Raw genomic sequence first — 27,278 nt, forward strand, 5'->3', positions numbered from 1 at the left:
CATTTTTCCAAATCAGATTTCAGGGGCTCCGTGTCGTAAGCTTCTTGGTGCCACCAGAGGGAGCAGTTGCACAGGATGAAATTACAAATGAAAAAGGACCTCTTCTAGAAGCCGCAGGGAGTTTTAGGAAATCTTATTCTTAGAGGATTAAAAAAAAAAAAAAAAAGGTGGGGGTATTCTCCATAGGTTTATTTTATTTTTTTAAATTTTTTTTTTCAACGTTTATTTATTTTGGGGACAGAGAGAGACAGAGCATGAACGGGGGAGGGGCAGAGAGAGAGGGAGACACAGAATCGGAAACAGGCTCCAGGCTCCGAGCCATCAGCCCAGAGCCCGACGCGGGGCTCGAACTCACGGACCGCGAGATCGTGACCTGGCTGAAGTCGGACGCTTAACCGACTGCGCCACCCAGGCGCCCCTCCATAGGTTTATTTTATATAAATCACGATCTGTTTTGTGGCACTCACATCCATGTTTCTGAAATGTACACCATAGTACTGACTGCCCTACGTGGCCCTCGGTCAAGGTGGGAGTCCGGGGTCACAGGTTCTGTTGGAGTCGGAAGGAGCTGAGAGAAACGTACACACCTAGTTAATCAGGACTATCTCACCTTCCTCAGATCTTAGGGTGTTTACAGAAGTTGTGAGGTGGTCTCCCTGGGGACAAATTACAGTGGAATAACCCGGGGCCTCCGGGTGCCATCTTGAGCCAGGGAGCACCTGCTTGTACAAGAGCAGGGTGGACCCTTCCATTTCCCTGGTCCCCACAAAGCCACTACCACTTATTCTTATCTTCCTTCTTTCCCCAGGGCATCAGAGAGACCAATTAACAGGTAGAGAACACTTACGAGCGTAAACATTACAAGATACACCTCATGTCTTAGTGTAAGGAGCTCAATTACCAAATTGGGAAGGTTTCAACAAGTCCTGAGTTCTGTTCAGTGCATTTCTCCAAATGTAAACCAGACAGTCATAAGGGCTAGTGCATTTCCTCATAATGATAACTGGAATGTATATACTCACCTTTTTTCAAAGAGCTCAAAGCAATTCACAGTCAGTGCAACAGGTATCCTTCTCGTAACTCTCTTTCAGCTAAGCGGGTATCGCTTTGCACTTCACAAATGGGAAATGAATGGGTCAAAATCACCTTGCCAATCTATGCTGGATAACTTTGACCAAGGCAAGATTAAAAGCCGATACTATTACAGTTTGTTTAGTCTTTTCTCTTAAATTATTATCTCCGAAAAGTAAGACTAGGGGCACCTGGGTGGCTCAGTTGGTTCAGCGTCCGACTTCGGCTCAGGTCATGATCTCACAGTTTGTGAGTCTGAGCCCCGCATCGGGCTCTGTGCTGACAGCTCAGAGCCTGGAGACTGCTTGGATTCTCTCTCTCTCTCTTTCTCTCTCTCTGCCCTTCCCCTGTTCGTGCTCTGTCTCTGTCTCTCTCGCTCTCTCAAAAATAAATAAACATTAAAAGTTAATTAATTAAAAATTAATTAAAAAGACTAGATTTAGACCCAGGAAAAGGTTAACGTCAGTGCAGGAACCGGATATGCCTCCTCCAAAGCCATCAGAAGATGTAAAAAGAATTAGTATTCATTTTTATTAGATCTATGCTAATCACACTCCACAATACATTGCTTACAAGATACTCAGTTTTTTTTTAGAACATAAAGAATCCTAATAGATTATACAAAGCAAACACGCCTTCACCAATTAATAAACGAAATCCTTTAGAATCATATAAGTTCAATTCCTTATCTCTTCTAAACTTGGCGTTTTAAATAAGAATACCAATGCGGGATTTAGGTAAATTATAGACTGCACTTAAAGGGCCCAGCAACGAGCAAGTGTTTCTTCCCAGTGTTCACATTTTGGTACGTAACTTCTCAGACTTTTTCTGTGCATGTATATGCGTGTGTCGATATTTACAGGTGGATGTATCCATAAGTATTAATATACTAGTACATTATAATAACATTATGATAAGAGTCTATTTTATATATACATACTAATTAATTTTGAAAATTACAACCTTGACATATTACTGTAGAGCCCAGAGCCCCACTTCCTTTTGTGGGCTTTGGATTCAGTTGGACCTTGGTTCACATGCTATCTTCACCGTTTACTAGCCATATGCCTGGGGGAAGTAACTTAGCCACCCTATCTCTGCTTCCTCCGCTGTAAACTTAGCTACAAGATAAGATACCGCTGATGAGGCATGCGGTGCCCGCCAGTTGATATTCAAAAAGATTGTTATTCCTCCGGCCTCTCTGCGAGCCTCTCCGACTCAAACAATCAGCTTCTTGTTCTTAGAATCCATTAACGAAAACCCCTCTATGGCTCTGAACTGCCGCTGGGCCACAGCCACTGGCTCACAGTGAGGTGACAGTGAACTCACCCTCAGTGTCCACACTTTCCAGAGCCCTTAAAGTTCTCCTCCTTGACAGGAGTTTAGCCTCTCTGTTCTCTCTCTTTCCATATCTGTTCCCACCAGTCCTCTGTTTAAGTAGTAAACCAGCCTCTGACTCCCTTTGTGACGGGAAGAACTGGGGGAAAACCCTCCCCAAGATTTTTCCTCAGAAGTTCTCTTGTTCCAAGGGACTTGCTGGAAGCCTCTGACTCAGGGAGATTGCTTTGTGTCTTTCAAACTATCAGAACAGCAAAACGGGGCCGGGGTCTTCAAAATTAAAACAAAAATCTATTGACGTGCTCTTCGAGGGGAGGAAAATTTTTGCAGTGGGAGATAGGTTATTTTATTTCCATTATGAATAAAAATTGAATACAATTATATTGCTCCTATTTATAACTATTATGGGTTTTCTGGAATATGCCATTGAGGAGAAAAGTTTGGACTGGCTGGTGTTGTGGAGAGATGCCCAAGCTATACCACCTGTATTTCCTTTATTCTTAACCCAAATTTTTGGAAAGTTATAGCCTTATTTACCGGTATTAAAATTAATTATTCATTGTTTTGACACTTACAAGTTTTTGAAATCTAGACTCTTCATATTGACATAGCTCTTCTCTTAAATCCTTAATCATTTCTTCTCTCTCCTTCAGTCTTTTTAACAAATTACTCATTTTGATAGTAGCTGATTCTTGCACAAAAGTCTCTTCCTCCACCTCAAAGAATTGCTAGGGAGAAAAGCGGCATCTTGTAAGTTCTTTTTATCACTTGCACACAATTTTCAGTAAGTAACTATATTTATATCGAATGATACGCTAAAGTGCCACAGAATACAGCACATCGTCATCCTATGAAACACAAAGCATAATGCGGTACTCTAACTGCACTGGCCACGCAAGTAATAACACTAAACTTCAATTGTCAATTCACATCGTGGTGTGAACGTCCTACTTCAATCTTCCCCTGGAAAGAAAGTAGCGCACATTTGAATATGTAAAAAGGAGCCGTAAACTTCACTGGTGTCACTAATTCCCCCAGTGCTTTGGTGTGGCGGTGTGGAGAGAAATACCATTCCTTTTCTTTCGCCCACAGAAGAGGTTTGCAGACCATGCATCTAGACAGACGAGGCTCCATTTGAAAAATCAGGAAACTGAGACCAGAGCAGAGGAAGATGCGTTACGATTGAATTTTTTTTTTTTTCCCGTGGGAAGCTGTGGAAGATGAACCGTTAGGTATGAGAAAGTCATCTTCAGGGTCCATGTGCATTATAAAATTATGTAATTCTAGCATATCATTTACTTCTCTGCATGAAAAAACAGCCATGTTTTTGCTTTTCTTAAAAAAATTGAATAAGCTGGGTTTTTTTTTTTTTTAAGTTTATTTATTTTGAAAGAGAGAGAGAGAGAGGGAGACAGAGGATCCCAAGCAGGCTCCAGGCTCCAAGCGGTCAGCACAGAGCCTGAGGCGGGGCTCGAACTGTAGATTATGACCCCAGCTGAAGTCAGACGCTCAACCGAGCGCCTGAGCCACTCAGGCGCCCCATAAGCTGTTTTTTGATAACCCTAATCAAAAAGAAAGTAAATGAAAAATATACTCTTGAATTGGTTTGAAATGAATTTGTATACGAGTTGATACAATGCGTCATAAATGGTGTTGCCCCTATTTTAATTCATTTGACTTCATATCGTGAGCATCTCCCACACCATTAACATTTTACATGAGTGTAGTTACTGATGGTTCCATAACATTCTGCTCCACAGAAATGCCATAATTTACACACTCATCATACTATATATATTTTAAGTTTTCCATGATACCAAATCTTTATATATACATCACTGTCTGCATTTCTAATTATTTTTTTCTTGACAGAGACCCTTAGAAGTAGAATTCGTGGCCAAAGCATATGAAGGTATTGATGGTCTTGACTCATTTTATAAATTTCTTTTCTAAAAGATTGCTCAGTTTACCCTCCACCTTGAGAATGAGGATGTTTGTCTTCCTATACTCTCTGAAAGATTATATATTGTTATTTTGTAAGTCTTACTATGACAATATATGAACATAGTGGTTTATTTTTGTATTGATCAGCCTGTTTTACTCCTTTTTCTGAAAAAGTAGTCTCTACAACCAACGTGGGGCTTGAACTCACAACCCCGAGATCGAGTGTCACATGCTCTACCGACTGAACCAGCCGGGTGCCCCTTAATCAGCATGTTCTGATAACCATTCAAAGTGAATTTTCTTCACATGATATTAACTGTTTATGCTTTGTGTTTTGAAAGTCCTCGATTCTAATTATACGCCCTTTTACTGAGAACTCAAAATAGTTTTAGGACCTCCACTGATCAATTTATTCATCAGTGTTATTGATCAGCTTTACTGTTTCCATTTGAATAGAAGCGCCATTTTTCCACAGTCTGTTGGGACTGGCTTCTCTGTTTACAGTCAGTAAGAACTGTATCGCAAAACCAAACTGGGAGGAAATGTTTAAAAAAGGAATGCTTTTCTTTTTTTTCTAATTTTTTTTAATGTTTATTTATTTTTGACAGAGAGAGAGAGAGAGAGAGAGAGAGAGAGAGCATGAGCAGGGGAGGGGCAGAGAGAGAGGGAGACATAGAATCCGAAGCAGGCTCCAGGCTCCGAGCTGTCAGCACAGAGCCCGACGCGGGGCTCGAACTCACAGACAGCGAGATCATGACCCGAGCCAAAGTAGGACGCTCAACTGACTGAGCCACCCAGGAGCCCCAGGAATGCTGTTTCTTATTTCTAGCATATAAAAATCTCATTTTCTGGGCGCCTGGGTGGCTCAGTCAGTTGAGCGTCTATTTTGGCTCAAGTCAGGATATCACAGTTTGTGGGTTCAAGCCCCGTGTTGGGCTCTGTGCTGACAGCTCAGAGCCTGGAGCCTGCTTCAGATTTTGTCTCTCTCTCTGCCCACCCCTGCTTGAGCTCCGTCTCTCTTTCTCTCTCTCTCAGATGAATAAACATTAAAAAAAAATCTCATTTTCAACCCTGATGTGTAAAATCCTATTGTTCATATGGGTACCCTTTTGAGAATTACAGAATTATTTTATTTTTGTTATTTGTTCACTGCTAATATATTTGAGCACATGCACAAACAGGAAATACAGGAAAACCTAATCGTATCTGCTACTACACTTAATATTATATTTCAGAGTTAGATTTACAAACTAAAATTGTTCTATAATATATAATGAATGCCAGTCACCTGAGGAGAATAATATATCATGATAGAATTAAGAGTCAAGCTAGGAACAGAACGCTAACATGACCTACACAGTGCTAACGTAAAAATCAGCATATGCGTAATACAGCACAATGGAAAAGAGGGAAGAGAGAACAATCAATATGACAATACCAGCTTGGTAAACAAATGTTTTATTTTTTATTTATTTTTGAGAGCGGGGAGGGGCAGAGAGAGAGAGAGAGAGAGAGAGAGAAAGAGAACCCAAAGCAGGCTCCAAGCTAACAGCAGAGAGCCCAATACGGGCCTCGAACTCACAAACTGTGAGATCATGACCTGAACCAAAGCCAGACGCCCAATCAGCTAAGCCACCAGGTGCCCTAATAATACCAGCTTTTTAAATTGAGTGACTTTAAAGAACAAGGCTGATTGTGGAGGACAGGATAGCTTGTGTTGGCAGACCAGCTCTGTCACTTAGTAGCTTTGTGCCTGTGCCTTGTGCCTCAGTTTTATTATGTATAAAATGGGGTTAATAACAATACCTAAACTGCCACGAGAATTAAATAAAATAATGCGCGTAAACCATTTTGAACAGTGTCCACAACACGATCAGCTCCCTGTAAGTATTACATCTTAGCATTTCGTATCGTTCTATCTGTTTTGTCATTCAAACCCAGATGCCACTCCTCTGGGAAGCCTTAGCACCCCACCTGCCCGCCTGCTCTCCACTGCTGCGTTCTTCCTGTATCTTGTCAACCAACGTGCTGCTTGGGTCACTTCATTTATTATTTGTTTATGTGCTCACTGCTTTTTATGTTCAGTATATGCTGGATTTATTTTACTTGTATCTAAAAAAAAATTTTTTTTAATGTTTATTTTTGAGGGAGAGAGAGACAGAGTGCGAGCGGGGGAGGGACAGAGAGAGACGGAGATACAGAATCTGAAGCAGGTTCCAGGCTCTGAGCTGTCAGCACAGAGCCCAACGTGGGGCTCGAACTCACAGACCGTGAGATTATGACCTGAGCAGAAGTCAGACGCCGGCCCAACTAAGCCACCCAGATGCCCCTGGGTTTCTTTTACTTTTTTTTTTTTTTACTTTTTTTCTAATGTTTTTATTTATTTTTGAGAGACAGAGAGCAAGTAGGGGAGGGGCAGTGAGAGAGGGAGACACAGAATCTGAAGCAGGCTCTAGACTCCAAGCTATCAGCACAGAGCCCGACTTGGGGCTTGAACCCACCAACCGTGAGATCATGACCTGAGCCCAACTCCGATGTTTAAGAGACTGAGACACCCAGGCGCCCCTATTTTACTTATAAAAAACACCAAAATAAAGATGCTTCTGAAAAGCTGGCCAGGTAGTCTCCTCTCTAACATGACACAAACCACCCCTGGACGCTCATTTAAAATCTGCCCCCAGGAACTGGGCTGAGATGCTGTGCAAACTCAGCAGGGAGCCTGCCTCTAGGAAGGGCTCGTTCCCTCTGGACTTCAGGGCAGGGAGGGTCACGCAGTTCCTTGCAAGAACAAAAAGTTTCACTTTTGACATTTCATAAAATAATTGTAAGGCCCAAACACATTGGATTCATTTCTCTTCATCTCCAGGAATGTTTCTGATGTTCGACCAACATTTATGGAATGAGCTGGGCTCACGAGGAGACAAGCGGAAGGCGCTTTTATTTTTCTTCACCACCCCTCCAATCTGGTCTCCCGTCTCGTGTTTCTCCCCTCTGAGAAAAACTCTCGGGAAAGTTCCACTGCTTTTTTTTTTTTTTTTTTTTTTTAATTCTTAAATAACAACAACAACACTGGACAGGGGAAAGAAAAATAGAAAAGAAAGCCAGTTTCAAACCATCTCCCCCAGCACAGAATGCCACATCCAAGGGAGACCACAGGTGGGGAGGACAGGAACCTTGATGGGTAAGATTAGGCGGGAATTGGGGCATTTTATTTTTTGTTTTGGGTTTTGCTTTCTTCCTAGTACCCAGAGATCTGGTCAAACACCAGTCTAGATGTTGCTGTGAAAGTGTTTTTTAGGTGAGATTAACATTAACATCGACAGACTGAGAAAAACAGATTACCCTTCATAATGTGGGTGGGCCTCGTCCAATCAGTTGAAGGTCTTTGGGTCTTTGGAGAAAGACTGAGGTCCCAGAGGAAGAGGGAATTCTGTCAGTAGACTGTTTTGGGACCTGAACTGTAACACTAACCCTTCCCCGAATCTCTGGCCTGCTAGCCCACCTTGCAGATTTCAGGCTTTCCAGAGCCCCCACAGTCATGTGCACCAGTTCCTTAAAATCAACCTCTCGCTTCTTCGCTTCCTCTCTATACACACTGGTTCTGTTGTTTCTGGAGAATCCTCACTAATCTAATATCTACATCTAAAGACCCTAAATTCTCACCAACACCGTCAATTCCAACCCAACACCGTGGTGTCATTACAACCTGTCTCCTTTCCATCGCATAACCCTCTGGCACTGAGAAAGCTGGGTCCCATGATGCCTGATGCATTGATGTGTTTGCTCAACCCTCCCTTCAAGTAACCCATTTCCTGACCACACCACACCGTGCCACCAAGAGCTTGGCTCCGAAGCAGGTGATGGGACGGGGACGGCAGAAGCACGTCTTTGGACTTTTAATTCACGATGGCAAGAAAGTTTTATTGTGGGCTTCCATTCCTTTGGTCTTGCAAGAAGAGTTAATATTTGTATTTTAATTTTTCCTTCAGCCTTTGAAAGTGAGAAGGACCTAATATTCAAATCCTTGGCATTAACTGTTGGCTTTGTATTATTAGAATAATTTGATGATGTCATTTGGTCTCATGGGCAAAGCCTCTTGACCAGCAGTATCGAACGACACAGCTGGATATAACCAGGGGTGAGAAACAGACTAGCAAATGAAGTCCCAGTAGTGGATACATAGTCACTTTGCAGCTAAATGTCGATAATGCACCTTCTAGCTGGACGCCATAACTTCCAGGGCACCTGCGGTCTCAGGACCCCCCAGAGCAGTACGTGGTACCGGGGGGCGAGGGGGACAGCATCACGTAGGTGGCAGGAGGGTGTCCTCCCCACCAAGGCTCAGATACACACCTAATTAATCACAGGCTAAACGGTGAGGATCAGTGTGTGAAAAGAAAAAGAGAAGCCCAGGGAATGTGGTTTCCTTTTATGGGCAGTGATATCCTCCTCTCAGTTATGACCTTGGAAGAAGAAAGGTGGTCACGCTTTGGCCATCTCTCTCCTTCTCCCGTTCTCTTTGGGGCAAATGCTGCAGGAGCATCTGCTCTGCCCCAGCAGGAAGAGCCCCGCCCAGCCCAGTGCAGACTGTGATGGGAGTCGAGTCTGCCAAATTCTGAGACTTAGCACGAGGCAGCCCGCCTCACCAGCAAAGCAGATGATCTCCATCTGTTGGCTCCCTGACTTTCCTTTTCAACTTGTCCAGAACCTGGGAGGGGAAGAGCGGTGTTATTTATCAAGCATAAACACTGCGATAGTCGTTATCTTTCAAGGTGGGAAATCTAAGCATGTCATGAAAACTGCTTAGAATTCTATGATGGTTCTTTGACGTCCTGGAAGTAAAGTACTGATTCCTTGGCTTCACTTTCCTGCATTGCCTCCCACCACGCTTTCCAGTCCTGCAGTCTTCCGGCCTCACCAAACCACCTCCCTGACTTCCTTGCACCTTAATGCCTCTGTTCTGTGAAATTGGCCACGTCCCTGATTTCTCCCATCTCCCCCAGGCTCGCCAAAAATTCACCATCCTTCAAGGTGTAGCTCAGAAATCCCCTTGCCCTAAATATTTTCCTTTTCCTTGCTCCAAATCACCCAGAAGAGTTGGGCATCCATCAGGTGCAAACCTCAATTATGGATTCTAATTGCTGAGTATTCTTTTCTTCCTTCCTTCCTTCCTTCCTTCCTTCCTTCCTTCCTTCCTTCTTTCCTCTTTCTTTCTTTCTTTCTTTCTTTCTTTCTTTCTTTCTTTCTTTCATCTCTCATGTCCACTAGATTATGAACAACTTGAGTGCAAGGATTGCTATTGTCTCTGCTACAAAATCAGACGATGGGTGGATGAATCAATCATTGAGTGAAAGAACAATTTAAGCCCTCAGGATCATGCACTGCCATGGTCTAAGACGTTTTTACTAAGAACTCATGATCTATTTCCAGTAGCATGACATAGGTCAAGTTCATTGGTACCTTTCTTGGTTATATTCAGGCCTTTATTCACAAACCATTTGTTGAGTAGCTACTATGGGTCAGACTCTCTGCTAGGAGGAAAGTATAAAGATAAACACAGCTTAGTCCCTGGTCCACAGGAGCAAAGGATCTAGAGTACAGAACAATCCACAAGTGGGTAATTGTGACACAATTCAGTGTGTCAGTTATTGAGGAGAGAAAGAGCATTCCAGCAAGAAGGGACATTATGTGAAAATTCCAGGGAGGTGACTGATACCTTGAGGTGTGCAGAGGGAGGCAGGTGACTATAGCTCAGTATTGCTGGAGGGTAAAGCTTTCCCTACGAAGTGGAAGGAGATAAGAGTGGAGAAATGTAAGGGCCTTCTGGGCCCTGCTAAGGGCTAGACGTCATCCTACAGGTATGGAGAAGATACTGAAGGGTTTCAAACAAGGGCAAGATGCGAAGGGATTTATGTTTTGAAAGACCACTCACTTGACTGGGCAGATAAAGACCAATGGAGACCAGATGGGATAAGGGGATAACAGCCACAGGCCAGGCAAGCAATGCTGGCTGCCTGAGCCAGTTCCATGGCAAGATCACAGGGATGGATGTAGGAAGTAAAAAACAGGCAGGAGTTGATGGCTCCCTGGAAATTAGGGTGTATTTTTTATCTATGCTGTGTCACAAGCATACAGTTTTACCACAAACTTAGTGGCTTAAAACAAACATGCATTGTCTCACAGTCTCTGCAGGTCAGGAGCTCAGGCATGGCTTAAGTGGGTCCTCTGTGGAGGGGCTATGAGGCTGCAATCCTAGTGCCTTGTTGGAGGCTCAACTGGGAAAGGATCTGCTTTCACGTTCGCTCAGGTTGTTGGAAGGATTCACGTCCTTGTACCTGGAGGCCTTAGGGCTTCAGTTTCTTGCTGATTGTCAGCTAGAGGTTTCCCTCCATTCAAGACTGCCTGCGGTTATTGCCTTCCAAATGTTGGGGCTTCCCATCATGGCTGTTTGCTTCTTCCAAGGCAGCAAAGGAGAGACTCTGTAAGGCAGGAGCCACACCCTTGTGGAACATAATCATGCCAGCGCCTTTGCCTTTGCTGTATTCTATCAGTTAGAAGCAAGGCCCGAATCCTGCCCTCTCTCAAGGAGATAAGGAGGGTGATCACAGAAGGTGTGAATGCATGGAGGCTGGATTGTGGGTGTTCAGCACAAGCAGCCCCTGCTAGCTTCCCAGCAGCAGCTGGAGAAGATACATTATATAGCTTGTATTGACTGATACATTGTGTAACTTGTGTGGTGGTGAGTCTGCAGTGACTTAATTTCCTAAGTCTTTTCTTTCATTTTAGTTGTTTTGCCATTTCTTCTAGGCTGTTTTCTTTCCCGGAGTCTCCCCAGCGTAAAGCCTCCTTCAGGCCATTAGCAGTGCTGCAGGGAAGGCGTTCCTCACAATCCAAGGAGATGCACCCTGCCTTGGCAGAGGTCTGCCTTGGTTTCCTAAGTCAGAGTCCAGAAAATTCAATCCCTTCCAAATACCAACATGTTGGTATTTAATTGCACAATACTGTTAATAAGACTTAAAAAAAAAATCTGAACTAAAAATCATTTAACACCCGGATAGTATTTGCTGCATTAAAATTTGGGATCTAAAATGAGTGCCCTCATTAGATAGGCTTCTTCTCTACTTCTTCCATCTTAAAAAAAAAAATTTTTTTTTAACGTTTATTCAGTTTTGAGAGACAAAGCGTGAGCGGGGGAGGGGCAGAGAGAGAGGGAGACCCACAATCCGAAGCAGGCTCCAGGCTCTGAGCCGTTAACACAGAGCCTGACGCGGGGCAGGAACCCACAAACCGTGACATCATGACCTGAGCTGAAGTCGGGTGCTTAACCGACTGAACCACCCAGGAACCCCATCTCCTTCTCACTGATATAGTCCAGAAAGCAAGGCTTCCATTGTAAGAATACAGACGACGTGCTTTCCCAGCTCAAAGACTTTTAAAAACAATGTTAACATTTCATCATTGTAACAAACATTTTTTTATCGCCTTGAAATGGATTTGAGGAATCCTGCATCAAATCTTCATCTCTATATGACAAAGTAAAGAAGACAAACCTGACACGCTTTCCTTGGAACAAACACTGCTACCTGCTATCCATAAAAGGACTTCAGTCCTGCAAAATGGACTCTGAGCTGTTGGCAAGATCTCTTTGAAGTCAGCGAGGATGATTATGTGATGGTGAAGACGTCTTGGGGAAACACTCGAAGTTCATTTACAGCAGTTTTCCAGTTTCCCAACGAACGACAATCAGAAAGAGATTTCTGGGAAGGGAGAAAACTGCACAGAAATTTTCTCTGGCAGGGAGCCTGGCTGGCTCAGTTGGTTAAGCGCTCCACTTCGGCTCAGGCTGTGATCTCAGTTTGTGAGTTCAAGCCCTGCATCTCCAGCTTGGGGCTGACAGCTCAGAGCCTGGAACCTGCTTCAAATTCTGTGTCCCCCTCTCTCTCTGCCCCTCCCCAACTCGTACTCCGTCTTTCCCTCTCAAAAATAAATAAAAGTTAAAAAGAAAAGAAATTTTCTCTGGCTTAATGATAAAACAATTGTCACTTTTCTTTCTTTCTTTTTTTTTAATTAAGATCAGGATGCCGAGGAGTGTGAAATTCTCTTCCTATGAAGATCAGTTTAGGAGCTGGTGACTCAACCAGAGGCGAGAAGACGTGAATACTGTTTTCTCCAATTATGTGAGAACACCTGGAAAAGGAGTTAATTGCATTCACCTTTCCTTCTGAATGCCGATTATAGTTGAACCAAAAAAGGAAGTCATAAACCTAGACATACAGATTTACATTTTTCGGGGTACCTGGGTGGCTCCCATTCTTGATTTCGGCTCCGGTCATCATCTCACGGTTTGTGAGCTCGAGTGTCGCCGCATCAGGCTCCTTGCTGAGCGTGGGGTCTACTTGGGATTCTCTCTCTCCCTCTCTCTGCCCCTCCCCCAAACGTGCACGCACACATGCACGCGTAGTTCTCTCTCTCTCTCTCTCTCTCTCTCTCAAAAGAAATAAATAAACATTTTTAAACATTTTCATTTTCTCTAATCCATCGGAATTTAACTCTAGTCTCTCGTCTTTCTGTAGAAATACAATAAATAATGGGGTGCCCGGGTGGCTCAGTCAGTTAAGCGTCAGACTTCAGCTCAGGTCATGATCTCATGGTTCGTGGGTTCGAGCCCCGAGGGCTCCGGGCTGACAGGCTCAGAGCCTGGAGCCTGCTTGGAATTCCGTGTCTCCCTCTCTCTCTGTCCCTTCCCCTCTCGTGCTCTGTTTCTGTCTGTCTGTCTCTCTCTCTCAAAAATAAATAAACATTGAAAAAAAAAAGAAATATAATAAATAACAATGCTGCCTGTGAAGCACTTTGCACAGTGCCTGGGCCATAGTAAATAATTTGATATGTGATTACTGGAGATATCAGCCTGGAGAAAATGAGGAAGTCTCCCCAAGCATTATGACTTCTGTTCCCCTTTAGTGACTAAGGCCACCAAAGACAAAAAGAGTAATTGCAGCCCCAGGCCATGTTAGGCCCAGTAGAGCAGGTGTAAGCAAGACGGTGGGTGGAGACAAAGCTTATCCAGGGCTCTCTCTACACCCCCATATCCTTTTCTCAACTAAAACATCTCTCCATACCCCTTTCTCTCCCCCAAACTCCCCTCAAGGGTCTGTTGTCTACTCCAGATTTTTCTTACAGAGAAAAGAACACCCACTAGGAGGGTCATGACTTCATTCCTCAGCCCTCTGTTGGTAAAGGAGAGGGAGGTGCTTTGATTTGAGGAAATGAAATTCTCTTTGTTTTTAAGGTTTATTTATTTATTTAGAGGGAGAAAGAGCACGCCCTGGGGAGGGGTGGAGACAGAGGGAGAGAGAGAGAGAGGGAGGAGAGTGAATCCCAAGCAGGCTCCATCCACACTGCCAGCACAGAGCCCGATGCAGGGCTTGAACTCATGAACCGCGAGATTGTGACCTGAGCTGAAACCGAGAGTTGGTGGCTTAACCGACTGAGCCACCCAGGCACCCGAGGAAACGAAATTCTCATGGTTATATTTTAAGCACGTTGGGGGTGTGACTGTGCCTAATACAATTCCATGTCACCCAGAGTCTCTCCTACACGAAGAGTCCTGCGAGAAAACACCAGCACTCCTGTGCATCTTCACAGGGCCTGCTATGCACAGTTCTGGTCTAGTCACAAATTACTCTTTGTATAAGAAAATCCTCAACATCCAGTGTAGATGGAGAAAAGACTAGAGCTTCATAGTTACTAAAATTCTCTTTAAAAGACCTGAGAGACCACCGTCTCAAAAAGCATCCAAAATCAAGCAGTAAGGCACAGGAAGTGAACATATTCCAAACTGGAAAGCAAAACGGAATGATCTTCGGGGCCAAAGAGTCTGACCTGAGAATCACCTCCACCAGGCTGTCAGCCTTCATTTGAACTTCACCTTGATGCTTCTCTGCAAAGAAGCATTTCCTAGGTTGATTCAGACTCTTCGGCCTCACCAAAGTCACGGGACTCCCCTCTTTGCCAGGAGCTACATTCATCCCATGGAGCGTGAGGCTGATGATTGGCTTTCTTGATGCATTTGTGCCAAAAGGCTGTGTCCCCAACCCATTTCTCCCTTTACGGTATGCACTCAACTCTTCCACTTGACAAGGCAGAGAAACAACCAATCCCTCCCTCCTCGGGGATGAGGAAAAGGATCTATCCCACGTGGGCCTCTGTAAAGGGACCTGATTAATTCGGGCAATATGTTCTAGGGCCATATGGGAACCCAGCCTCAGGAGTTAGTTCACCTGTGTCACCCTTTCTGGCCTCATTTTGCTTATGTCCTGATCCCCATTTGACTTGTGTACACCTGACATCCAATAGCCAGTCTCTCTGGCTTCATTAGCCTACGGTCTTTATTGACCTCCTTTTCTGGTGCAATTTTAGCTTTCTCCCACAAACATGTATTCTATATCTCTTTGCTTGCCCTATGCACTAAGACCGTAGGCTAATTACATTTCTACCACCAACACATCTCTCATTCTTTTTCCATCCAGCTCTCCATCTAGGGATGGAGTCAGTAAATTATGCCAAACAAAAATCCATTGTTATACGTAACAATGAGTCACTGATGGATTCCTATCAAATTCAGTAATAACAAAGGATGATCACTGTCTTGATTATTACTTAATATTCCACAATGTCCGTCTAGTGTAAAAGAGAGATAGATATACCATTGAGAAATTGAGACATGAATATTATCATTTTCAGTTAGGTGTTTGTATGTAGAAAATACAAATGGATCAACCAAGAACTGTTAAAATATCTGATAAAACTCGAGACTAAGACCTGAAATCATAAAACTGTTAGAGGAACACATAGGCAGTAAGCTCCTCGACATTGGTCTTGGGGATGATTTTTTGGATTTAACACCAAAAGCAAAGGCAAAATTAAACAAGCGGGACTATATGAAACTAAAAAGCTTTTGAATAGCAAAGGAAGCCATCAACAAAATGGAAAGGCAGCCGACTGAATGGGAGAAAATATTTTCAAGTCACATATCTGATAAGGGGATAACAGCCAAAATACACAAAGTATCCATGTAACTCAATAGCAAAAAAAAAAAAAAAAAAAAAAAAAAAAAAACCCCAAAAAACCAAAAAAAAAAAAACCAAAAAAACCCATAAAAATAAAAAAAGGACAGAAGACACATTTCCAAAGAAGAGATACAAATGGCCAACAGGTATGTGAAACATCACTAATCATCAGGGAAACGTAAATCAAAATCAAAATGAAATATCGCCTCACATCTGTTAGAATGGCTGATATCAAAAAGACAAGAGATAACAAGTGTTGGAGAGGAAGTGGAGGAAAGAGAACCCTCGCGCACTGCTGGGGGGAACGCAGACTGGTGCAGCCGCTCTAGAAAACAGTATGGAGGTTCCTCAAAAAAACTAAAAATAGAACTACCCTACAATCCAGCAATTCCACTTCTGGGTATTTATCTGAAAGAAACAAAATCACAAATTCAAAAAGATACCTGCACCTCTGTGTCCCCCCCAGCATTAGCCCCAATAGCCAAGACATGAAAACAATGTAAGTGTCCACTGATGTATGAATGGATAAAGAAAGTGTGAGGGGCGCCTGGGTGGCTCAGTTGGTTAGGCATCTGACTCTTATCTTGGCTCAGGTCATGATCTCACGGCTTGTGGGTTCAAGCCCCGTATTGGGCTTGCTGCTCTCAGCACAGAGCCTGCTTCGGATCCTCTGTCCCCCTCCCTGCCCCTCCCCCACTCATGCTCGCGTTCTCTCTCTCAGAAATAAACAGTTAAAAAAATTAAAAAAGAAAATGTGATTATACATAACATATGTTTTTATTTTTGTATTTATTTACTAAAATACTATTCAGACATGAAAAAGAATAAAATCTTTCCATTTACAACAACATGGATGGACTTTGAGGGCATTATGGTAAGTGAAATAAGCCAGAGAAAGACAAATACCATATGAGCTCACTTACATGTGGAATCTTAAAAAAAGAAAGACAGGAAAAGAAAACTGAACTCATAGATACAGAGAACAGATTGGTGGTTGCCAGAGGCAAGGTGTAGGAAGCGGGTGTAATGAGTGAAGGGGGGTCAAAAGGTACAGAGAAACTTCCAGTTATAAAATAAGTAAGTCATGAGGGTGTACTGCATGGCATGGTGACTATAGTTAACAATGCTCTATTGTATATTTGAAAGTGGCTAAGAGAATAAATCTTAAGAGTTCTTGTCACAAGAAAAAAATCTGTAACTATGAGTGGTGATGGATGTTGAACTTGACTTATTGGGTGATCACTTCACCATACACACAAATATTGAATCACGTTGCACACCTGAAATCGATATAACGTTATATGCTGAGTATACGTCAATAAAAAAAAAAGAGAGAGAGAGAGAGAGATCTGATAATTCCACATATGGAAATCTATCAAGAAAGTGGTTGGATACAGTATTTATAAATTCAATTGTTTTACCTCAAAACATATCGGCGAACTGAAAGAAAGCAATCACAAATCAGCACGTATTGTACTCCTGTTTATATGGAATGTTCAGAATAGGTTAGTCCGTAAGGACAGAAAATAGGTTTGCAGTTGCCAGAGGTTTGGAGTGGGGAGGAAGAAAGGGGGAGTAATAGGGAGTGACTGCTAATAGGTACAATTTTTTGGGGGACATGATCAAACTGTTTTAAAATTAGATTATGGTGATGGTTGCATAACTCTGTATATATACTATAGATCATCAAACTGTATGCTTTCAACGAGTCAATTTCATGCTATGTAAATTACACCTTAGTAAAGCTGATTGGGGTGACTGGCTGGCTCAGTCAAAAGAGTGGCGACTCTTGATTTCGGGGTCATGAGTTTGAGCCCTACATTGGGTATAGAGAGTACTTAAAAAAATAAAAAACTTAAAAAACAAAATCAACAAATTCCATGTATACCAAAATACTCTTAAAACACAACAAAGAAGATTCCATATTCTAAAGATATAAAATATAATACTTAGGAATAACTTAGTTGTAAGAGAAAGAGATACAACCTGCATAAATAAAACTATAAAACTTTATTAAGATACATAAAGTAAGACATAAGTGAATCAAGAGATATGCTTGAATAGGAAGACTGGATATTATGATAAAATTTCTTTCAAAATTCATGAATAATTTCCAACCAGTTCGATTTTAATAAAAATGCCAACAGAGGCCATTTTGGAGTGGCAGTACACAAAATTATTTTAAAGTTTACCTGGAGGAATAAAAAAGAAATGGAAAAACTCCTTGTTAATTCAAAAGCTAGTGACAGTCTCCTTCACTTTTGCAAGGGTTTTATAAACTCCTACATCCCTTCATTAAAAATCCCTGCATTGGGGCACCTGGGTGGTTCAGTCGGTTAAGCGTCCGACTTCGGCTCAGGTCATGATCTCACAGTTCATGAGTTCGAGCCCCGCGTCGCGCTCTGTGCTGACAGCTCAGAGCCTGGAGCCTGCTTCGAATTCTGTGTCTCCCTCTCTCTCTCTGCCCCTCCCCCGCTCATGCTCTGTCTCTCTCTGTCTCAAAAATAAATAAACATTAAAAAAATAAAAAATAAAAAATAAATCCCTGCATTAAATCCCTATGTGTTTGAAATACCTAGTTTGTTTTTTTATCTGAATCTGAGCTCATACATTTCCAAAACCAAAAATAAGTAAATAAGGTCTAAGTTTTAGAAAAATATTTTCTTTCATCTGCAAATGAGGTACTATTATATCACACAAGAGGTGGTTTCAAAAGTTAAGTAGGGGGCACCTGGGTGGCTCAGTCCGTTAAGCGTCCGACTTCGGCTCAGGTCATGATCTCATGGTTCCTGAGTTTGAGCCCCGCGTTGGGCTCTGTGCTGACAGCTCAGAGCCTAGAGCCTGCTTCGAATTCTGTGTCTCCCTCTTTCTCTCTGCCCTTCCCCCACTCATGCTCGTGCTCTCTCTCTCCCTCTCAAAAAATAAATAAACATTAAAAAAAAAAGTTAAGTAGATTTAAAAACTTTCTCCATAGCTGAAAAAGGAATGTACCTGTGTATCCTTAACTGGTCTCCAGAGGGCAGTAGAGTCACTTATACTTAACTAAAGTTACCTCAACCAAAGTGTTTACTTTGATTTTTTTCCCCAATACTCTTCTGTTTTTTTTTCTTATGACTGAGCCTTAACAAACTGGGTGGCCAGGATTAGGAAGACTGTCTGAGGTCATGGATCAAAGTAATGACAACAAGCCAAAGGGAAGACTCAAATAATCACTTTGATGCCATTACAATAATTCTCTAATTCGATAAGCCAACTAACTACAATTAATATTGTTGCCTAAGTATATTTAATCAGCATGTGTTCATGAATATACAACATTTGATAATTTCAAGGCTTTCTACTATTAGAAGTACAAGACGTATATATAGTGATAGTCACTTATTCTGTCATATTTTTTTAACTTTGTTTCTTTCTTTATTTTTATTAATCTCTACACCCAATGTGGGGCTCAAACTCACAACCCCAAGATCAAGAGTCACATGGTCTTCCAATGGAGCCAGCCAAGCACCCCATTCGGCCATATTTTTTGAGCATTTGATACACTAGAAGTATATCAGTGTCCCAGAAATTGCTGAAGACACAAAAGATTAGGAAAGCACGTTAAAAAAAAAACCATAGGGTTCTGACTTACTCTCCTACCGTAAACAACAAAAATTCTGGAGAAGATACGCGAAATGCATCTAGAAGCTGACAAAGTAAGGAATACTTTAGGCCAAAATGAAGTGAATGCAAAATTCCACAGAAGTATGCCGCACACTGAAGCTGGCTTTCACTCTAGGGAATTGCTAACCCAGGTGAACATGAACTTTGGCTTACACCTCTTTGCAGGACACAGAGAAGAGACATCGCGTAGGTCCTCCTCAAAGTGGTCATTCTAAATAATAGGAGACCATCTCTTCAAGGTAGAGACACCAAAGGCCACTCTCCTTCAGTGTGAGAACAAACCAGAACCACCTTGAACTCTATACCCGCTCCCAGTCAACTACAAGTGAAATTGCCTCCTGTCTGGAAACTTGGCACGAAGTGCAGAGAATGGGGAAAAAAAAATCTCTTCTGAGTTTTGTAAGCACAAGATGAAAGATGACCTATATAAATTCATATACCTGGGTGGTCTAAAATGTCTCAAGTTAAAGTCAGATTAAAGTGGTCACAGACCCAGGAATCTCACAAAAGCAAACACGAATCTTCTCTACAGAAACTACGTCCATCCTAGGCTTCAAGGAATTCCCACAGAAATGTAAGTTCAGAGTCAAAAATCATAAAATCCAGGGGTGCCTGGGTGGCTCAGTCTCCTGGGTGACCGACTTCAGCTCAGGTCGTGATCTCATGGTCTGTGGGTTCGAACCCTGCGTCGGGCTCTGTACTGACAGCTCAGAGCCAGGAGCCTGCTTCGGATTCTGTGTCTCCCTCTCTCGCTTCTCCTCTCCCCCTTGTGTTCTATCAAAAATAAATAAACATTAAAATTTTTTTTTAAAAATCATAAAACCCAAAAGTAAATGACACATCACGTGTGACAGCCAGCACTTATCAGACCCTCCATGATGGAAACGGTGAAACACAGAATACAAATCAAGTATATTCCAATACGTTTAGAAAGATAACTGGGCTAAAATTATCAGCAAAGAGCAAGGGTCATAAAAAAATAACCAATAATCAAGCACAGAGTGTCAAATAGAATTCCTACTCATAAAAAACATCATAAATAATATTTAAAAACTCGATGAAATGGCTAAAACAGTAATACAAAAAAGTAGGCTTAAAAATATAGTATTAAATTTTTATATGAGAACAATATATATTATTAAGCCTTTATTCCAACATATTTTTAAGTTTCAATCAAATAGACAAGACCCTAGACAAATATCTCATTATATCTGAATCAAAAGGAACAGGAAACCAGATAGTCTTATAATCACTAAGGAAATTGAGGAATCCAAAAGATGTCAATTAATCAATCAATCTGTCCAGGCCCTGATGAATGTAGATTTAAAATACCCTAAGCAAAATATCAATACACTAAGATCAACAACCATTTTTTCCAAAAGCTGTATCATGGCCAAGTTGGACTTAGACAAATAAAGTAAGGTTGACGTAACACTTAAAAAAAAGTAATTAATTAATTTCACCACATTAATAGTTTGAGGGAAAAATCATATGGCCTCGCAGTAGACTCATAAAACCCACACTTTATAAAACTGAAATGTATCCATGATTTTTTAATAGTCTCTTTAAAATAGCCTGGTAATGTAGAAAGTATTATATGTGATGTTGAAACATTAGATTCATTCTCTATAAGATTAGATATAAAATAAGGATGCTGGCTTTTAATAACTTTTATTAATTATAGTGGCTGCACCACCAGTGAAGTAAAGAAAGATAAATGAACGAATGAAGAAATGGTATAAGGATGAAAAATATAGTAACAAATATGTAATTCCTCTCAATTAATATAACTGTTTATATACAAAGTCCTGAAAATGTTATGGACGAATTATTAAAATAAGTTCGAGAATCTTTTTAATGTTTATTGTTGAGACAGAAAGAGAAAGAGAGGTAGAGAGAGAGAGGGAGACAGAGGATCTGAAGCAGGCTCTGTGCTAACAGCAGAGAGCCGATGCAGGGCTCAAATGCATGAACTGAGATCGTGACCTGAGACGAAGTTGGACGCTTAACGGACTGAGTCACCCAGACGCCCCCAAAAGTCTAAGAATTTAATGATGGTCATTACAAAATCAATGCATACTAATCAATTGCATTTCTCTACCCCAGTAATAAACAGTCAGAAAATGTAGTTTTGAAAAGGTACTTTGCTGTATCTTCAAGAAAAGTATTTTGGAATAAATGCAGTAAAAGTGTTGTGGGGTCATGGGGCACTGATGGTCGAGAAAGAATTCTTGGGACATTGTGTGGTGTGGCAAAGTTTAAGTAGCACCGGGACAGGACCCGTGGGCAGAAAGGGCTGCACTTCTGCTGTATGAAGCTGGTGATCATATGCTTGGTGCTCAAGGGGAAGGGGGTGTGCAAGGAATATGAGATCACGAATGTCTTCTTCGAATTTCTACTTGTAAAACCACTTTTTGCAAGATTTCTCTGGTGCTTCTCCTTCAGTCGCTATTAACTATCAGTGAGATTTAGAGGCAGTCATAAGACCATCTGAGAATGCAGCGGCCAGCACATATTTGATCCTTATCGAAAATATGCGGGCCATAGGTCAGCCTTCTCGGCTAAAGGTGAAAAACGTTCTGCTTTCATCTCTCATCAAAACTGCCAGACGTCCTTTTGAATATAATTGTAAAATTGTATTTTAAAATATGAAAAAAAGCTAAGTCAATAATACTGTACTGTATTATGCACAGTACTGATTGACTCAATATAGGCATGGTATCACAGGAAGATATTTGGTCCTTGTCCCCGGTTCCCGGCACCTAAAGCTCTTAAAACTTCTGGTAAGAGAGACATGAACATCTGTTGTTGTTGTTGTTTTTAAATTTATTTATTTTGCGAGAGAGAGAGCAAGCATGTGAGAGCCAGCGAGGGGCAGAGCGAGAGGGATAGAGACAGACAATCCCAAACAGGCTCCACACTGTCAGCACAGAGCCAGACGCGGGGCTCAAACTCATGAACCGTGAGATGGTGATCTGAGCCGAAACCAAGAGTTGGATGCTTAACCCACTGAGCCACCCGGGCGCCCCAGAAGCATGTTGTTCTAATGAGGCCAGTCTTGGGAGGCCCCTAAATAGCTTCAGGATGAAGGCTGGTTGCCAGAAAGATCAAGCCTTGATTAGAAGCTTAAGACTTTGGGCTCTATCTTCCCACCTCTGGGAGGGGACAGTGGCTGGAGACTGAGTAAATAGCTAATGATTTATTCAATCGTGCCTACCCGATGAGATCTCTATTAGAAACCCAAATGAGCGCACTCAAAGAGCTTGTCGGTTGGTGAACACAACTAGAAGCTGAGAAGGTGATGCCTGTGGAGAGGTCACGGAAGCTTCGTGCTGTGCTGTGCGTCTGAAGGCGAGCCGAATTTGCCCCCCCAAAATATGCCTCTTTGGTATAAGGATTATTTTAGGCTGATTTCCTTTCAAAAACAGCAGTTTTGCAAACTGAGGAGTTACTCTTTTGTCAGGACATGGACAAGGGACTAGACATAGAAGATATGAAAGAGACATGTATAAGGAAAACCTTCATTTGTAAAGGTGTCTTCCCTCTGGGCCAGAAAGAGGATGATTAAAACCCTAGAAATGCTTATCGATGGACGAGACGAGGATGGAAATCTGCATAACAGAGACTTGTCTACTGTGCTTTGCCTGATAATTTCTCAGAACTGGCTCCCCCCCTACCCAGAGATAGTGTTTAAGGTGGTGGCTTGGGCCAGTTTGTGGAGTTACTCAGTTTTCCTGCCCCCCCCCCCATGTTACTAAGTTCTGTTTGTTTTTCTTCTGTTAATCTGTCACTTACGGGGGGGGGGGGGGGAAGGGGTCGAGGGCTCAGTTAGGAACTAGAAGGGAAGAAGGAAAGTTATTTTTGCTCCCTTACACATCTTTTCCATTTGGCTTTTTGGGTCGTGTCCTTTATAATAAACTGGTGACTAGAAGTAAGGTGCTTTCCTGAGCTCTGGGAGTCCTTCTATGAAATTACCAAACCTTAGCAGGATAGGGCAGGAGAGGGAATGCCCATTTTATAGCCAGCGGGTCAGAAGTACTGGGACTTGCGACTGGCATCTGAAAAGGAACAGTATTGTGGGATGGAACCCTTTACCTGTGGGGTCTGCACTAGCTATGGATGGTTGGTGTCAGAACTGAATCAAATTCTTGGACGATGAAGGTCCCCAGAATATGCCAATTTGACATGATTATTCTGAGTTGAAGGCAACTGAGGAACAGCAGGTGCAGGAAAAGTGCTAAAAACAGCATAAAACTCCTTTTGTGAAGGAAATTGACATTTACAAAGGAAATTTCCATTTGTAAAGGTGTCTCCCACTTCCGGACCAGGAAGCGGACCCTTAACGAGCAGCTCTGAGGAATGGAGAAGACGTTGACTTGAATCTGTATAACAATCTTAGTAAATGATCCTTGCTTATCAAACTCTCCGTAGTCACCTGCCCATAACTTACCACTCTCCTCCCTCAAAAGCCCCAAATCCCTTTTCTTTTGTTTAGCCTCTCCAGACTTTATTGCCTTCTGGGAGGGTTTATAAGTCCCCAAATTCTGGCTGCCTCCTTAAGCCACATTTCTTTGTGAATTTGCATGCATAGTGATGTGGGGAACAAAGGCAAAGGAAAAAAAAATTAAATTTCCTTACAACCCTTCGACAAGTCCTTGAGACCCGGCAGAGTGACCTTCCTCTAGGAACTCAACTACCTCAATGTTAATACTTTGCTCAGGGCAAAAGGCAATCTTAGCTTAACATTATCCCGACTTCCAGAATCCTGGAAGTCTCCTTTAACATGTAGAAATTCCTTTGGAAACTTCCTTGATCTCTACCCTCCCAAGATATATGTTAGCAATCATCCTCTAAGTATATGTGCCACTGATATATACCTGAAGGGTCTCATGACTAAGGTTTTATTAGACAGTAATAAATGACCTTTTCCTAACAACAGCTAGCCCCTCAAGGTCCTGGAGACCTTGCTTCCAGAATTCCTTAGAGAGTTACACTATCCCTAACCCTTTCCCAACTTGAAAGTATATAATCATCCACCCCTCACAACTCCAGTGCGGCTCTTTCTGTCCATGGGCCCTGTCTCTGTGCTTTAATAAAACCACTGAAGATATCTCAAGAATTCTCTCTTGACCGTTCGCGTCGAACCCCAACATCTCCATATTACATAGCATTTAATTAAATCTGTTTTTCTCTCCTGTTAATCTTTTTTTTTTTTTAATGCTTATTTGTTTCTGAGAGAGAGACAGAGCGTGACCTAGGGAGGGGGCAGAGAGAGGAGGAGACACAGAATCCGAAGCAGGCTCCGAGCTCTGAGCTGTCAGCCCAACGTGGGGCTCAAACCCACAGACTGTGAGATCATGACCTGAGCCAAGTTGGACTTTTAACCAATTGAGCCACCCAGGCGCCACTGTCTTCTTTCTTTCTTTCTTTCTTTCTTTCTTTCTTTCTTTCTTTCTTTCAGTTCATTTATTTATTTTTGAGAGAGAGAGATCGCGTGCGAGAGCTGGGGAGGGGCAGAGAGAGACAATCCCAAGCAGGCTCCATACAGTCAGCTCAGAGCCAGATCCGCCTCGAACTCACAAACCATTGAGATCATGACCTGAGCTGAAATCAAGTCAGACGCTTAAGTGACTGAACCACCCAGGTGCCCCTAATCTGCCTTTTATCAGTTTGATTTTTGCCATCTCACTCGATAAAAAAAAAGAAAAAGTTTTTCCTCCTCTATGACATCCTGTTGGTGTCAGGGTTTGGAAAAGTCTGCAAATTTGGTGTCAGGAGGGAAAAAAAAATTCTAACTATAGGAAAATATGCATCCCCTGCCCCCAAGGTCTATAGTTTTCATGCAAACCCAATACAATTTTCAATGAGTTTATTTGTACAATATGTCACGAAACACATTATTTAATGTATACGGAGGGACACAGAGCCCAGAACACTCAGTCCATTTCTGTAGAAGAAAAGAAAATGAGATAACTTATCTTACCAAATACCTAAAATTACATGTAAATTGTAGTGGTACTGATGACGGAGCCAAAGGCAAGCTAACGCCCGCAACTACCATCCCCCCTGCCCCTGCCCCCCGCCCCCCCACCTAGGTGAAATATGTGTGATATTCCTCAGGCATGCCTGGCTGCCCAAGAACAAAGAAAAGGAAAGAAAACAAATGATGAACTGATAAAGATCACAGCCATGCAGAACAGGAGTCTCCATCAGTTTAAAATATTTTAGTAAATTACAAGAAAAAGGCAATTTTATCAATAGCTTAAATCTCCGGAAACCTATGGACTCAGTGTCCTGGAACCCCAACATCACCCTCCTTCCACAGTGATATGGGAACAAAGGCAAGAAGGAAATGGCTAGATAAAATTAAGTTTCCTTATTACCTGCAGCCCATTGACAAATACTTGAGGCTGGCAGAGTAGAACATTTCTCCAGGAACTGTCTTAATGTTAATGCTTTGCTAGATGGAAAAACAATCTTAGCTTGACAATTGCTAGGCTTCCAGTATCCCCTGAGTCTTCTTTAGCATATGAAAATTCCTTTGGAAACTTCCCCTTGACTTTACCTCCCCCAGCTCCTGAGTATATAATCAGTCTTTCCCCGTAGTCCCAGGGCAGTGTTTTTTGTTCCACCGGTCCTGTCCCCATGCTTTAATAAAATCACTTTTTGCACCAAAGATGTCTCCAAGAATTCTTTCTTGGCCATCAGCTCTGAACCTCCATCACCCCAAAAGCTCATCACTTATGGGGAAAAATGATTCCCTGCTTTTCAAACCAATACTAAAAATCAATTCTAGCAGATTAAACACCTGAATGTAAAAGGCAAAAATATAAACATTTTAAAAGACTTTAAGATGTAGCAGCATTTTAAAAACAAAACATAGAATGTGGAAACAATGAGGAAAGGAGAAAGTTTGACTACATTCAAAAAGTTTGCGGGGAGGGGGGGTGGGGTGGGCATCAAAAAACACCATAAAAAGGCTGGAAAGACAAAGAAGTGGGAAGATATTTGTAACATACAACAAATAAAAATGAGTTCATAATATGTTTTTAAAAACTGTGAAAATTAATAAAGGGAAATCTCACTAGAATGGAGATGGGAGGTTGGGGGGTGGGGGAAGGGGGTGTGGCTTTCATGCCTCAGTCTCACTGGTGGTGCCCATCAATTGCAAATCAAACGGGAAAAGGTGGGACTTTGTAAACAGGTACTATTTTACTATCCTGGCAGGAGGCAGGAATGCTTCCTCTCCAGCTCTCCCTCCCTGGCTTCCCCCACCTCCTCCCTCCCCCCTGCCCCCCCCCCCCAAATAAACCAATCTTTTGCCCGTAAAATAACTGGTAGTTTGATTTTTTTTTAATTTTCTTAACATTTATTTATTTATTATTGACAGAGAGAAACAGAGCGTGAGCAGGGGAGGGGCAGAGAGAGAGGGAGACACAGAATCCGAAGCAGGCTCCAGGCTCTGAGCTGTCAGCACAGAGCCTGATGCGGGGCTCGAACCCACAGACCATGAGATCAAGACCTGAGCCGAAGACCGACGCTTAACCAAGACCGACGCTTAACTGACTGAGCCACCCAGGCACCCCTGATTTTTTTAATTTAACAAAACACTCCTATTAATCAATGAGAAAACAAATACCAATACAAAATTAATTTAAACAGGCATCTCAGAGAACAAGAAAACTGAATGATGAAAAATTATGAAGTCTCAGTGAAGAAGTAGAAATGTTTTTATAAACTGCTGAAGGGAATGTCTTTTATTACAATCAGTTTATTTTTTACCTTTTTTGGTCTTTTAATTTTTTTAATGTTTATTTTTGAGAGAGAGAGAGAGAGAGAGAGAGAGAGAGACAGAGTGCAAGCAGGGGAGGGGGAGAGAGAGAGGGAGACACAGAATCCGAAGCAGGCTCCAGGCTCCGAGCCATCAGCACAGAGCCCGACGCGGGGCTCGAACCCACGAACCCGGAGATCATGACCTGAGCTGAAACCAAGGGCTGGATGCTTAACCAACTGAGCCGCCCAGGTGCCCCAAATGCAATCAATTTAGAAGACTGTTTGGCATTTTCTAGTAAGTAGGAAAATACACATACATTCTACCTAAGAATTCCACTCTGAGGAATATACTTTAAGGGCACTCTTCTTGCACATTTGCACCAGATATGGTATAAGATTTTTTTAAAAACAAAACTGTAA

At 42.2% G+C, this 27,278-nt stretch overlaps 1 protein-coding gene across 1 annotated transcript in view; it reads right to left on the reverse strand.

Annotated features, from left to right (window-relative positions):
* Positions 1–27,278, reverse strand: part of CB4H10orf67 (chromosome B4 C10orf67 homolog) — a 161,602-nt gene that overhangs the window by 98,813 nt on the left and 35,511 nt on the right. The window contains exon 5 of the mRNA XM_030322833.1: positions 2,985–3,137. Coding sequence (XP_030178693.1) covers positions 2,985–3,137 — 153 coding nt within the window. The remainder of the gene's footprint in view (positions 1–2,984; positions 3,138–27,278) is intronic.

Source organism: Lynx canadensis, chromosome B4, assembly GCF_007474595.2.
Source record: "Lynx canadensis isolate LIC74 chromosome B4, mLynCan4.pri.v2, whole genome shotgun sequence".
Classification (NCBI taxonomy): domain Eukaryota; kingdom Metazoa; phylum Chordata; class Mammalia; order Carnivora; family Felidae; genus Lynx; species Lynx canadensis.